Source organism: Antechinus flavipes, chromosome 3, assembly GCF_016432865.1.
Source record: "Antechinus flavipes isolate AdamAnt ecotype Samford, QLD, Australia chromosome 3, AdamAnt_v2, whole genome shotgun sequence".
In the NCBI taxonomy this organism is placed as follows: Eukaryota; Metazoa; Chordata; class Mammalia; order Dasyuromorphia; family Dasyuridae; genus Antechinus; species Antechinus flavipes.
This window is the reverse complement of record NC_067400.1, coordinates 626,257,056-626,272,919: the sequence shown is the minus strand read 5'-3', so window position 1 is coordinate 626,272,919 and position 15,864 is coordinate 626,257,056. Positions and strand designations below refer to the sequence as shown.

The 15,864-nt window shown below is 42.8% G+C and overlaps 1 protein-coding gene across 1 annotated transcript in view; it reads left to right on the top strand.

Annotated features, from left to right (window-relative positions):
- The window catches only part of LOC127557631 (uncharacterized), a 113,001-nt gene that overhangs the window by 63,942 nt on the left and 33,195 nt on the right, over positions 1–15,864 (top strand). The window contains exons 4-10 of the mRNA XM_051990943.1: positions 9,835–9,936; positions 11,227–11,337; positions 11,941–12,042; positions 12,815–12,928; positions 13,642–13,749; positions 14,419–14,520; positions 15,192–15,293. Coding sequence (XP_051846903.1) covers positions 9,835–9,936; positions 11,227–11,337; positions 11,941–12,042; positions 12,815–12,928; positions 13,642–13,749; positions 14,419–14,520; positions 15,192–15,293 — 741 coding nt within the window. The remainder of the gene's footprint in view (positions 1–9,834; positions 9,937–11,226; positions 11,338–11,940; positions 12,043–12,814; positions 12,929–13,641; positions 13,750–14,418; positions 14,521–15,191; positions 15,294–15,864) is intronic.

Genomic DNA, 15,864 nt, shown 5'->3' with positions numbered 1-15,864 from the left:
CAGAGATACAGATACAGACAGACACAGAAAGACACAGAGAGACACAAAAAGACACAGAGAGACACAAAAAGATACAAAGAGACAGAGATACAAAAAGAGTGACACAAAAAAATACACAGAGACATACAGAGACAGAGAAAAAGATACAGACAGACACAGAAAGACACAGAGAGACACAAAAAGACACAAAGAGACACAGAAAGAAACAAAAAGACCGACAGAGACAGATACAGATACAGACATTCACAGAAAGACACACAGAGACAAAAAAAGACACACAGAGATACAGAAAGAAACAAAAAGACAGACAGAGACAGATACAGATACAGACATTCTCAGAAAGACACAGAGAGACACAAAAAGACACAGAGAGACACAAAAAGATACAAAGAGACAGACAGAGATACAAAAAGAGTGACACAAAAAGATACACAGAGACATACAGAGACAGAGATACAGATACAGACAGACACAGAAAGACACAGAGAGACACAAAAAGACACAGAGAGACACAAAAAGATACAAAGAGACAGAGATACAAAAAGAGTGACACAAAAAGATACACAGAGACATACAGAGACAGAGAAAAAGATACAGACAGACACAGACAGACACAGAGAGACACAAAAAGACACAAAGAGACACAGAAAGAAACAAAAAGACCGACAGAGACAGATACAGATACAGACATTCACAGAAAGACACACAGAGACAAAAAAAGACACACAGAGACACAGAAAGAAACAAAAAGACAGACAGAGACAGATACAGATACAGACATTCTCAGAAAGACACAGAGAGACACAAAAAGACACAAAGAGACAGACAGAGATACAAAAAGACACAGAGTGACACAAAAAGATCCACAGAGACATACAGAGACAGAGATACAGATACAGACAGACACAGAAAGACACACAGAGACAAAAAAAGACACAAAGAGACACAGAAAGAAACAAAAAGGCAGACAGATACAGATACAGATACATTCACAGAAAGACACAGAGAGACACAAAAAGACATATAGAGACACAAAAGAGACAAAGAGACAGACAGAGATACAAAAAGACACAGAGTGACACAAAAAGACACAAAGAGACAGGCAGAGATACAAAAAGACACAGAGTGACACAAAAAGATACACAGAGACATAGAGAGACAGAGAAAAAGATGCAGACAGACACAGAAAGACACAGAGAGACACAAAAAGACACAAAGAGACAGACAGAGATACAAAAAGACACAGAGTGACACAAAAAGATACACAGAGACATACAGAGACAGAGAAAAAGATACAGACAGACACAGACAGACACAGAGAGACACAAAAAGACACAAAGAGACACAGAAAGAAACAAAAAGACCGACAGAGACAGATACAGATACAGACATTCACAGAAAGACCCAGAGAGACACAAAAAGACACAGAGAGACACAAAAAGATACAAAGAGACAGAGATACAAAAAGAGTGACACAAAAAGATACACAGAGACATACAGAGACAGAGATACAGATACAGACAGACACAGACAGACACAGAGAGACAAAAAAAGACACCCAGAGACACAGAAAGAAACAAAAAGACCGACAGAGACACAAAAAGACACAAAGGGACAGACAGAGATACAAAAAGACACAGAGTGACACAAAAAGATACACAGAGACATACAGAGACAGAGATACAGATACAGACAGACACAGACAGACACAGAGAGACAAAAAAAGACACCCAGAGACACAGAAAGAAACAAAAAGACCGACAGAGACACAAAAAGACACAAAGGGACAGACAGAGATACAAAAAGACACAGAGTGACACAAAAAGATACACAGAGACATACAGAGACAGAGATACAGATACAGACAGACACAGAAAGACACAGAGAGACAAAAAAAAGACACACAGAGACACAGAAAGAAACAAAAAGACCGACAGAGACACAAAAAGACACAAAGAGACAGAGACAGACAGAGATACAAAAAGACACAGAGTGACACAAAAAGATACACAGAGACATACAGAGTCAGAGGAAAAGATGCAGACAGACACAGAAAGAACACAGAGAGACACTAAAAGACACACAGAGACACAAAAAGACACAAAGAGACACAGAAAGAAACAAAAAGGCAGACAGAGACAGATACAGATACATTCACAGAAAGACACAGAGAGACACAAAAAGACATATAGAGACACAAAGAGACAAAGAGACAGACAGAGATACAAAAAGAGTGACACAAAAAGATACACAGAGACATACAGAGACAGAGATACAGATACAGACAGACACAGAAAGACACAGAGAGACACAAAAAGACACAGAGAGACACAAAAAGATACAAAGAGACAGAGATACAAAAAGAGTGACACAAAAAGATACACAGAGACATACAGAGACAGAGAAAAAGATACAGACAGACACAGACAGACACAGAGAGACACAAAAAGACACAAAGAGACACAGAAAGAAACAAAAAGACCGACAGAGACAGATACAGATACAGACATTCACAGAAAGACACACAGAGACAAAAAAAGACACACAGAGACACAAAAAGACACAAAGAGACACAGAAAGAAACAAAAAGGCAGACAGAGACAGATACAGATACATTCACAGAAAGACACAGAGAGACACAAAAAGACATATAGAGACACAAAGAGACAAAGAGACAGACAGAGATACAAAAAGACACAGAGTGACACAAAAAGACACAAAGAGACAGAGATACAAAAAGACACAGAGTGACACAAAAAGATACACAGAGACATAGAGAGACAGAGAAAAAGATGCAGACACAGAGAGACACAAAAAGACACAAAGAGACAGACAGAGACACAAAAAGACACACTGAGACACACAGAGACATAGAGAGACAGAGAAAAAGATGCAGACACAGAGAGACACAAAAAGACACAAAGAGACAGACAGAGACAGAGATATAGATACAGACAGACAGAGACACAGAGACAGAGACAGAGACACAAAAGACACAAAGAGACAGACAGAGACACAAAAAGACACAAGAGACAGACAGACACAGAGAGACACAAAAAGACACACTGAGACACACAGAGACAGAGATACAGATACAGATGGACACAGAAAGACACAAAAAGACACAAAGAGACAGACAGAGACAGAGATATAGATACAGACAGACAGAGACACAGATACAGAGACACAAAAAACACAAAAGAGACAGAGACAGAGATATAGATACAGACAGAGAGAGACACAGAGACAGAGACACAAAAAGACACAAAGAGACAGACAGAGACACAAAAAGACACACAGAGACATACAGAGACAGAGAAAAAGATACAGACACAGAGAGACACAAAAAGACACAAAGAGACAGACAGAGACACAAAAGAGAAACAGAGACAGAGATACAGATACAGACAGACAGACAGAGACAGACAGAGACACAAAAAGGCACACAGACACACAGAGACACAGAAAGAAACAAAAAGACAGACAGAGACAGATACAGATACAGACATTCTCAGAAAGACACAGAGAGACACAAAAAGACACAGAGAGACACAAAAAGATACAAAGAGACAGACAGAGATACAAAAAGAGTGACACAAAAAGATACACAGAGACATACAGAGACAGAGATACAGATACAGACAGACACAGAAAGACACAGAGAGACACAAAAAGACACAGAGAGACACAAAAAGATACAAAGAGACAGAGATACAAAAAGAGTGACACAAAAAGATACACAGAGACATACAGAGACAGAGAAAAAGATACAGACAGACACAGACAGACACAGAGAGACACAAAAAGACACAAAGAGACACAGAAAGAAACAAAAAGACCGACAGAGACAGATACAGATACAGACATTCACAGAAAGACACACAGAGACAAAAAAAGACACACAGAGACACAGAAAGAAACAAAAAGACAGACAGAGACAGATACAGATACAGACATTCTCAGAAAGACACAGAGAGACACAAAAAGACACAAAGAGACAGACAGAGATACAAAAAGACACAGAGTGACACAAAAAGATCCACAGAGACATACAGAGACAGAGATACAGATACAGACAGACACAGAAAGACACACAGAGACAAAAAAAGACACAAAGAGACACAGAAAGAAACAAAAAGGCAGACAGATACAGATACAGATACATTCACAGAAAGACACAGAGAGACACAAAAAGACATATAGAGACACAAAAGAGACAAAGAGACAGACAGAGATACAAAAAGACACAGAGTGACACAAAAAGACACAAAGAGACAGACAGAGATACAAAAAGACACAGAGTGACACAAAAAGATACACAGAGACATAGAGAGACAGAGAAAAAGATGCAGACAGACACAGAAAGACACAGAGAGACACAAAAAGACACAAAGAGACAGACAGAGATACAAAAAGACACAGAGTGACACAAAAAGATACACAGAGACATACAGAGACAGAGAAAAAGATACAGACAGACACAGAAAGACACAGAGAGACACAAAAAGACACAAAGAGACACAGAAAGAAACAAAAAGACCGACAGAGACAGATACAGATACAGACATTCACAGAAAGACCCAGAGAGACACAAAAAGACACAGAGAGACACAAAAAGATACAAAGAGACAGAGATACAAAAAGAGTGACACAAAAAGATACACAGAGACATACAGAGACAGAGATACAGATACAGATACAGATACAGACAGACAGACACAGAGAGACAAAAAAAGACACCCAGAGACACAGAAAGAAACAAAAAGACCGACAGAGACACAAAAAGACACAAAGGGACAGACAGAGATACAAAAAGACACAGAGTGACACAAAAAGATACACAGAGACATACAGAGACAGAGATACAGATACAGACAGACACAGACAGACACAGAGAGACAAAAAAAGACACCCAGAGACACAGAAAGAAACAAAAAGACCGACAGAGACACAAAAAGACACAAAGGGACAGACAGAGATACAAAAAGACACAGAGTGACACAAAAAGATACACAGAGACATACAGAGACAGAGATACAGATACAGACAGACACAGAAAGACACAGAGAGACAAAAAAAGACACACAGAGACACAGAAAGAAACAAAAAGACCGACAGAGACACAAAAAGACACAAAGGGACAGACAGAGATACAAAAAGACACAGAGTGACACAAAAAGATACACAGAGACATACAGAGTCAGAGGAAAAGATGCAGACAGACACAGAAAGACACAGAGAGACACTAAAAGACACACAGAGACACAAAAAGACACAAAGAGACACAGAAAGAAACAAAAAGGCAGACAGAGACAGATACAGATACATTCACAGAAAGACACAGAGAGACACAAAAAGACATATAGAGACACAAAAGAGACAAAGAGACAGACAGAGATACAAAAAGACACAGAGTGACACAAAAAGACACAAAGAGACAGAGATACAAAAAGACACAGAGTGACACAAAAAGATACACAGAGACATAGAGAGACAGAGAAAAAGATGCAGACACAGAGAGACACAAAAAGACACAAAGAGACAGACAGAGACACAAAAAGACACACTGAGACACACAGAGACAGAGATACAGATACAGATGGACACAGAAAGACACAAAAAGACACAAAGAGACAGACAGAGACAGAGATATAGATACAGACAGACAGAGACACAGAGACAGAGACAGAGACACAAAAAGACACAAAGAGACAGACAGAGACACAAAAAGACACAAAGAGACAGACAGAGACACAAAAAGACACACTGAGACACACAGAGACAGAGATACAGACACAGAGAGACACAAAAAGACACAAAGAGACAGAGACACAAAGAGACAGACAGAGACAGAGATATAGATACAGACAGACAGAGACACAGAGACAGAGACACAAAAAACACAAAGAGACAGAGACACAAAAAGACACAGAGTGACACAAAAAGACACACAGAGACATACAGAGACAGAGAAAAAGATACAGACACAGAGAGACACAAAAAGACACAAAGAGACAGACAGAGACACAAAAAGAGAAACAGAGACAGAGATACAGATACAGACAGACAGACAGAGACAGACAGAGACACAAAAAGGCACACAGACACACAGAGATAAAGATACAGATACAGATAGACACAGAAAGACACACAGAGACACAAAAAACCCACAGAGACACAAAAAGACACATAGTGACACAAAAAAATACACAGAGATACACTGAGACAGAGATACAGATACAGACAGAGACAGACAGAGACACAGAGACAGAGACACAAAAAACACAAAGAGACAGACAGAGACACAGATATAAATACAGACAGAAAGACATAGACACAAAAAGACAAACAGAGACAGAGATTATACATACAGACGGACACAGACAGAGATACAAAACGACAGAGACAGAGATACAGACACAGACAGAGATAGACAGAGATTTAAAAAAACATACAGAGACACAAAAAGACACAAAGAGACAGACAGACACAAAAAGGCACACAGAGAAACAAAAAGACACACAGAGACACACAGAGACTCACAAAGACACAGAAAGACAGAAAAAGACACACAGAGACACAAAGAGATAGAGACAAAAAATGACATACAGAGACAGAGATACGGATAGAGACAGACACACAAAGTCACATAGAGACACACAGAGACAGACAGAGACAGAGGTACAGATACAGACAGACACAGAAAGATATACAGAGACACAAAAAGACACATAGATACATAAAAAGACACACAGAGACAGAGACACAGATACAGACACACACACAGAGACACAAAAAAGACCCACAGAGACACAGAAAGACACACAGAGACACAAAACGACACATAGAGGCAAAAAAAGACACACTGAGACAGATAGAGAGAGATACGGATACAGACAGACACACAAAGACACACAGAGACAGATAGAGATACAGATACAGACACACAGACACACAGAGACAGACAGAGACAGCAAAAAGACACATAGAGACACAATAAGACACACAGAGACACAAAATGACACATAGAGACACAGAAATATACCCAGAGACAGAGATACAGATACAGACAGACACATAAAAAGACCCACAGCAACACAAAACGACACATAGAGAAACAAAAAGACACATAGAGACAGACAGGGCAGGGTCACGAAGAGTAAAATGGGACTGGAAATGACTGAATAACAATAAAAATCTAGCCAACCAGCCATTCAACAGCCCCTGAAACTCCCCACATCCAGATTTCCCCATCTTTGTATTTAAAGGGAAGACCTTCATTTTCTGGGTCGCAAGCTTAGATATTGTAATTTTGTAGCATTTTTTAGAACTTTGTTCTTTATTTATTTCATTGTCATTTTACCTATGGTTTTTCTGGTGGCTCCCTCGTAGGGAACATCTGCCTGTCCTAAGGGAGCCAAGTGACTTTTCTTGGAGGCCACAGGAACCATGATCGGTTTGGGCCAGAATGTGCTCCAGACGCCCAAGGAGGGGGGCGGGGCAGAGCTCCCTCTGACGGGGGTCTGGTCCGGGGGGCCTTGGCCCAGAGGGGCTGTTTTTGAGGGTCTGATGGGGAATGAGAGTCTGGAAGCTGTGAGAAGCCCTCCTCCCTCACCAGTCACTCCCCACGCCCCCCGGACCTCTGTACCAGAGACTGGTTCTGAGCAGGGCTTGTCGGGTGTTTCAGAAACGTTGACTCTGGAGGATGTAACTCTGGACTTCACCAGGGAGGACACCTGCTGAGAGACTTGTACAAGCACGTGAAGATGGATGCCTATAGGACTCTGGTCTCCCTGGGTAAGGACCTCTCTCTTTGCTTCAGAAGTCCGTGCCCCCGAGCCCCGGGTTTTGGGGGGTTTGTGCGTGTGCACCCAGAGGCTCACCCTGGTCTGTGGGAGCCAAGAATCAGTTTAATGGAAGGTGGGATCTGGAATCCAAATCCCCAGATCCTCCAGGACCAGGAGACAGGGAGTGTCTGGTCTTTGTGCCTGGGGAACCTTGTTTCATGCACCAGAGCCTGGCAGCTTCGTGGCTCTGCCTCAGGCTGCCCCTTTCCCAAGACTGAAACCATCAAAGGTCCTCACCCCGAGTCAGGTCTGCCAGGGGCCAGAGGAGTCCAAGAGGGCAAAGAGCCAGGAAGCTGCCAGGGCCCTGCTTGTTCCCTCCTGCCCGGCCCCGTCTCTCTGGGGGACCAGGCCCTCTGAGCCCCTCTGGAGACCCTCTCCACTCTCCAACCTAACTAGGACACGCTGGCTGTGGCACATTTCTGGCCTAGCCAAGAGCCCCTGCCCTCGGGGCACAGCACACAGAGCAATAGCTTCCTGCAGGGGTTACAGCCAGGAGGTGAAAACTGGTCCTGGAGGAGAAGGGTCAGTCACTGTGGGGACATGGACGGGCCCCCAGCCCCAGCCGCTCTGAGCTGAGCTCCAGTCAGTCAGTCAGCAAACACTTCCCAGGCCCCGTCCTTACAGTCTAGCGGGGGAGACATTTAAGCACATGGGAACAGACAGGCCTATGGAAGATAAACAAATGCATGGACAATTCTTCAACATTAGCCTTGTAAAACCTTGTGTTCCATTTTCCCCTCTTTCCCCCCACCCCTTCCGCTAGATGGCAAGAAGTCCAAAATCTGTTAAATCCAATATATGCATGCATATTTATACAATTATTGTGCCACACAAGAAAAAAAGGGAAGCAAAACAAAATGCCAGCAAATAACAATAGAGAGAGTGGGAATGCTGTGTTGTGCTCCACACTCAGTCCCCACAATCCTCTCTCTGGGTGCAGATGGCTCTCTCCATCACAAGTCTAATGGAACTGGTTTGAATCATCTCATTGTTGAAGAGAGCCATGTCCATCAGAATTGATCATCGTGTAGTCTTGTTGCCATGTACAATATTCTCCTGGTTCTGCTCATTTCACTTAACATCTCTCCAAGTCTCTCTGAAATCATACTGTTGGTCGTTTCTCACAGAACAATAATATTCCATAGTAGTTTTGCTCATAAGTCCTGACTTTTCCTTGGCAGATAGATTTCCATATATTTTAAACTATCAGCAGTTATGTTAAATGGAATTTCTCTTTGTCTCTCTTGCTGTTGGATTTTGTTAGTGATGTATAAGGATGCTGACGATTTATGTGGATTTATTTTGTATCCTGCAACTTTGCTAAAGTTGTGGATTACGTCTAATAGTTTTTTCGTTAATTCTCTAGGATTCTTTAAGTATACCATCATATCATCTGGAAAGAGTGATAGTTTGGTTTCCTCATTACCTACTCTAATTCCTTTAATCTCTTTTTCTTCTCTTATTGCCAAAGCTAGCATTTCTAATACAATATCGAATAGTAATGGTGATAATGGACAGCCTTGTTTCACCCCTGATCTTATTGGGAATGGTTCCAGTTTATCCCCATTACATATGATGCTTGCTGATAGTTTTAAATAGATGCTACTGACTATTTTAAGGAAAAGTCCATTTAGAGAATAAAGTTCTTTCTACATGTGCTCTGCTGTGCTGTCTTAGACACCTTTTCCCTGACATGGAAAAATAATCATAGTTACTCCAAGAGAGACTTTTGTGAAATTCTCAAGTTTGGAAAGTACTCTGTGTTCATGATTCCATTTGACTCTCACAACTCCTGTGAAGGGCAAGTTCTTTAGTTACTTTTATCCTTCTCTTCCAAGTGGAACTGAGACTCAAAGGGAATGTGATTTGCATGAAATCCTATCTAAAAAGTGTTTGGTAGGATTTGAACTATGGTCTTCTGAGAGCCAGAAGAGGCTGGGCTTGAATTCTCAAAAAATTGTGCAATGTTGTGTCTGTCCATGAGCAGAGATCGAATCGTCCAACTCAGATCACAGCTTCCAGCTGGAAGCAAGAGAAGCTCCCAGAATACTGCGGAACAGAGATTCCAGAGATAAAAAATCAGGCCCAGGTGAGGGAATGAAAAACAGGAGGATGGGCAGCAGAGCTGAGTGCTTTAATGGGGGGAGAGTGAAGGGGAGGGGGAGGGGGAGAAGGGGGGTTCCTGTGTTGGGTTGTAGCAAGCAATCAGTAAACATTTATGAAGGGCCTACAGTATGCCAGATGCCATGCTAAGCTCTAGGGATACTAAGAGGGGCAAAAGGTAGCCTGCCCTCAAGGGGAGTGGGGTAGACAAGATGCAGAGAAATAAGCACAAACCTGCTGTATCCCAGGTAAATAGGAGATCATTCACACGGGGAGGGCAGGAGAACCAAGAGGGGCTAAAATGGGAATGGGGGACACAGAGCCAGTGCCGTGACACACAGAGAACTCAATATTCCACAGGTATTATCCACTGGCTTCTATGCTGAGCTTTTCCCTGACGGGAAAGTAATTCTACTTATGCCAACAGAAACTTCTGTGTGATTCTCAGGCTGGAAGTTCTCTGTGTACTCAAGATTCCCTTTGGTCCTCACAGCACCCTGTAGTTCTACTGTAGTCCTAGAGAAACTGAGGCCAGTGAGACGGGTTTAATTTTAAAGTGGAGAGTCCAATAAGCCAACGGGCCCCATGGGAATGTTTCCAAAGTATGTGGTGCAGGGAGGAGCCTGGGGCACAGGGAGGAGCCCAGGTTTGGGGAGCCCGAGGCGTGCAAGGCAGAGCCCCAGGTGCTGGGCTTAGAGAGGGAAGCTGAGCTGTAATTAGCGTGAAGTCTCCGGGCTGTTGTTATCTTGTGGGAAACAAAGGCAGATGAGGGAGGCAAGGACCGGGGCCCAGAGGAGCCCTAATCCCAGGGAAGGACAGGCCTGTCAAGGTATGAGAAAGGAACTGAAACTTTGACAGGACAGGAGGCAAGATGGGAAAGTCCTGGTCTTGTGGAGGGAGGGACGGAAGGAGGGCTCACGCTGGCAAGGACTGAGCTAGGGAAGCGGCCCCTGGACGAAGTTTTCTTTGCTGTCCTCCATTGTGACTCAGTGGTGTGTGAAAAGGGGGTCGGAGGCTCAAGGTTTGGGGCTCTCTTCCAGACTCAGTTTCCCAGACCTAATTGCAAGAAGTGTGTGTGTTTGGGGGGGTGGGGTGCCAGGGCCAACACCAGAGGTACTTTTCTTTTTCTTTTCCAAGTGAGGAAGCTGAGGGCCAGAGAGTGTAAGTCATTAGCATGAAATCATGCCCAGGAAGTTTGAACTGTGGTCTCTAGAGGGGGCGGGGCTCGTGTTCTCAAATACTTGTTCCAAGGGACATTTTCTCCCTCCTTGAACAGAGCTTGAACTTCTCCAACTGTCCACCTTCGGGGGGACCATTACTGTGGAAACAAGAGACTCACCCTACATGTGGGAGAACAGAGATTCCAGTGACAGTGACTCTGGCCCTGGTGAGTGAGGGGGAACCGGGAGCACGGCTGAGCCGTCATTGGGGGGTATTGCATCAGCCCATCAATAAGCATTGATTAAGCACCTGCTGTATGCCAGATGCTGTGATACAAAAAGAGGCAGAAGAGAGTCTGCTTTCAGAAAGCCCACAATCTATGGGAAAGACAGTGTGCAAAAAAGTGAACTAACGAGCGGCATCCTGAATAAACAGAATCCACAGAGGGAAGGCACTAGAATTAAGTGGGGTGGAAAGGGCGGTACGAGACAGAAAGTCAGGGCCATGATACATGGAGAACACGAACCCGATAAAGGCCCTGCCGGGCCGCCTTTGTGCATCTTGCCCCTGAAGTGGAAGAATAATAATAAATACACCAGCAGAGACTTTTTGAGAAATTCTCACATTTGGAAAGCTCTCTGTGTGAAAACTCATTTGGTCCTCCCGGCCACCTTGTAGGGCAGGTTCCATAGGTCCTTTTCCCCTCATTTTCCAAGAGGAAGCTGAGAATCAGAGGGATCTTTTGTGTGAGATCGTCAGAGTGTTTGGTCTCCCAGAAGGGCTGGGCTTTCATTCTCCAATAATTGTCCCGATTTCCCTCCATGAACAGAGTTTCAGGTGTCTGCACCAGGGCTGATGTTCCAATGGGAAAATACAAAATCAACATGGATGTGGAAAACAAACTATTCCAGTGATACTGAATCTGGTCCAGGTGAGTGAATGGAAAACAGGAGGACGGGAGTCAGCGCATTTGGGGGGCGGTCCCTGTGTTGTCTTGTATCAGTCATCAACAAACATTTATTAAGGACCTGCTGTGTGCCAGATGTCGTGCTAAATTGTGTTGTATCAGTCATTAATAAGCATTTATTAAGCACCTGCTGTGTGCCAGATGTTGTACTGAGTTGTGTTGTATTAGTCATTAATAAGCATTTATTAAGCACCTGCTGTGTGCCAGGTGCTGTACTAAGCTCTAAGGATACTAAAAGAGGCAAGAGTTTGCCCTCAAGGAGTTCACAATCTAATGGGGAGGATGCAGAGGAATGTGTATAAACAAGCTATCCCCCAAATAAATAGGAGGTCATTCATGGAAGAAGGGCACTAGAGGGTTTAGAATTAAAGGGGGAGGAGAAAGTTAGTGCCCCGATATAAAGGGAATGCTAGAAATGTCCTTTCGATATATGGTCTGTTTGGGTCTTCTTAACACAGCTTTTCCTTGACATGGAAAAATGGTAAGTGTGCAGACACTCGTGACATTCTCTGATTTGGAAAGTACCCTGTGATCCCATTTGGCCCCCACAACTACCATGGAAGGCTATGTCTGATGCTACTTTTACCTTCTGGGCCCAGAGGGATTAAGTGATTTGTATGAAATGATATCTAAGAAGCGTTGGTGGGATTTGAACCAAGGTCCCTCAGAAGAGGCCGGGCTTACATTCTCCGACAGTTGTTCATATTAGTTTTTTCAAATTTCCCTCCATGAATAGAACTTCAAGTGTCTACAGAAGATGTGAACTTACCATCCGAAAGAGAAGACTCACCTTGGATATGGAAGAACGAAGATTCCAGCGAAGATTCCAGGGATAGTCAGTCAGCTCCAGGTGAGTGAGGATGAAGGAGCGGTCTTTGTGTGGTGTGTATCAGTCTATCAATAAACATTAATGAAGCACCAGCTGTGTGCCAGATGCTGAGCTGAGCTCTAGGAATATTAAAAGAGGGAAAAGAGAATAAACATTGATTAAGCACCTGCTGTGTGCCAGATGCTGAGCTGAGCTCTAGGAATACTAAAAGAAGGAAAAGAGAGTCTGCACTCAAGGAACTCATAGTCTAATGGGAGAAACAAGACACAAAGGAACGCATATCCCAGATAAAGAGAGAATTCATAGAGGGAAGACACTAGAATTAAGCAGGGCTGGAATTGAGATGGGGAGACAGGACATTAGTGCTGAGAATACTACAGATACTTTCTGTGCATGGTCTGCTAAGTTTTTTCTTATCCCTTTTCCTTGACGGGGGAAAATGATAATTCTGACACCAACAGAAACTTTTGGGAACTTCTCAAGGTGGGAAGTTCTCTGTGTGTTTGTGATTCCATCTAGACCTCACAACCCCCCAGTAGGGAAAGTTCTTTACGTATTTTTATCATTATTTTCCTAGTGAGGAAACCGAAATCCAGAAGGATTCAGCGATTTGCATGAAATCCTGTCTAAGAAGTGTTTGGGGGAATTTGGAGCAAGGTTACCCAGAAGAATCTGGGCTTGAATTCTGAAGTAATTGTTGAAAGTAATTTTTTCAAATCTCCTTCCATGAGCAGAGCTTGAAGTGGCCGCACCAAATGAGACCTTCCAATTGGAAATACAAAGAGGAAACTCACCATGGGTATCGGAAAGCAGAGATTCCAATGATAATCAGTCAGCTCCAAGTGAGTGAAAAACAGGAAAATGGGAGTCATTTGGAGGAGAGTTCCCATGTAGTATTGCATCAATCAATCAGGAAACACTGATTATGCATAATAATATTATTATGAGGGATACTAAAAGAGAGAGAAGAGAGTCTACTCTCAAGGAGCTCATGGTCTAATGGGGAAGACAATATACAAACAAACTAACTATGTTCTAGATAAGAAGGAGATAATTAAAGATGGAAGTCACTAGAATTAAATGTTTGGAAGGGAGGTGAGGGAGACAGAAAGTCAAGGCCATGAGATACATCTAAAATACATTAAAAAAACATAACAAAGTTCTTTTCTACATACGGCCTGCTTGGTCTTCTTCGCGCACCTTTTCCTTGACATAGGAAAATATTAATAGTTATACCAGCAGATATTTTTGTGAAGTTCTCAAGTTTAGAAAGTACTGGGTTCATCATCATCATATTCTCAAAACCCCTTGGAGAGAGACTTCTCCATGAACTTTTTCTCCTTATTTTCCCAAGTGAGGAAACTGAGATCCAGAGGAATTAAGTGATTTGTATGAAATCTTATTTAAGAAGTGTTTGGTGGAATTTGAACCACGGTCCCTCAGAAGAGGCTGCACTTGAATCCTCAAATAATTGTCTAACGTAGTTCTTTCGAATCTCCCTCCGTGAACAGCTTTTCAAGTGTCTACTCCAGAAGTGACCTTTGAGTTCGAAAGTGTAGACGCACCATGGGTGTTGGAGAAGAAAGATTCCAATGATCATCAGGCATATCCAGGTGAGCGAGTGAAGAATGGGAGGATGGAAGTCGCCGCTGAGCTGTGCATTTGGGGAGCAGTCCTGTGTAGTATCGCTTCAATCCGTGAATAAACATTTATTAAGCACCTGCTGTATGCCAGATGCTGTGCTAGGCTCTAGAGATACCAAACGCAAGGAGCTCCCCATCTAAGGAGGAAGACAAAATGCAAAGAAATGTATACAAGCAAATTGTCCCAGATTAATAGGAGATCATTCACAGAGGGAAGGCATTAGATTCAAGATAGGTTGAAATGGAGTTGGGAGAAACAGGAAGTCAGTGTGATGATTCGTAGCTAAAATACATACAAAATACAGTTAAGTTCTTTCTATATGTGGTCTGCTGACCTTCTCCATACACCTTTTCCCTAACATGGAAAAATGGTCATACTTATGCAAACCCTTTGGTTTGGAAAGTATTCTGTGTGTTCACGATCGCATTTGTCCCTAGCAACCTCCCTGTAGGGACAGTTCCTTAGATACTTTTATGCTTGTTTTCCAAGGGTGGAAATCGAGGCTGGAGGAACTGAGTGATCGTATCTAAGAATTGCTTGGTGGAATTTGATCCAGGGTCTCTCAGAAGTCAAGTCTCTCTGGGCTTGAGTTCTCCCAGTTTTCCAATATGGTTTTTTTTATGTCTTCCTCCATGAGCAGAGTTTCAAGATTACGCACCAGAAGTAACCTTTGAGTTCGATAGAGGAGACTCCCCATGGATGTTTGAGAGACTCGATTCCACTGACAGTGACTCATCTGTAGGTGAGTGAGCAGAGAAGGGGAAGATGGAAGTCATATCTGAGCCGTGCATTTTTGGGAGTCCTGGTGGTACTGTATCAATCGCTCAGTGAGCATTGATTAAGCACCCGCTGTGTGCTAAGCTCTAGGAGTACCAAAAGAGGTTAAAAAATAGTCTCTCCTCACAAGGTAATGGGGAAGACAACATACCAATAAATGTGTGCAGACAAGCTGTATCCCAGATGAATAGGAGAGGATTCACAGTGAAAGGGGGGGCAGTAGAATTAGGAAAGGTGGGAATGGGGGAGATCAAAGTCAACACCGTGACACATAGAGAATAAAATAAAGGTCCTTCCTTGATATGCTCTGCTGGGCCTTCTTAGTACTTTTCCTGGACAAGGAGAAATAATCATAGTTATTCCAAGGGACACTTTTGTGAAGTTCTCAGGTTTGGAAAGTACTGTGTATATTTGTAACCCATTTGGTCTCATACCCCTGTGGAGGGTGAGTTCTATAGGTACTTTTATCCTTCTTTTCCAAATGATTAGACCGAGGACAGAGGAATTAAGTGATTTGTATGGAATCATGTCATATT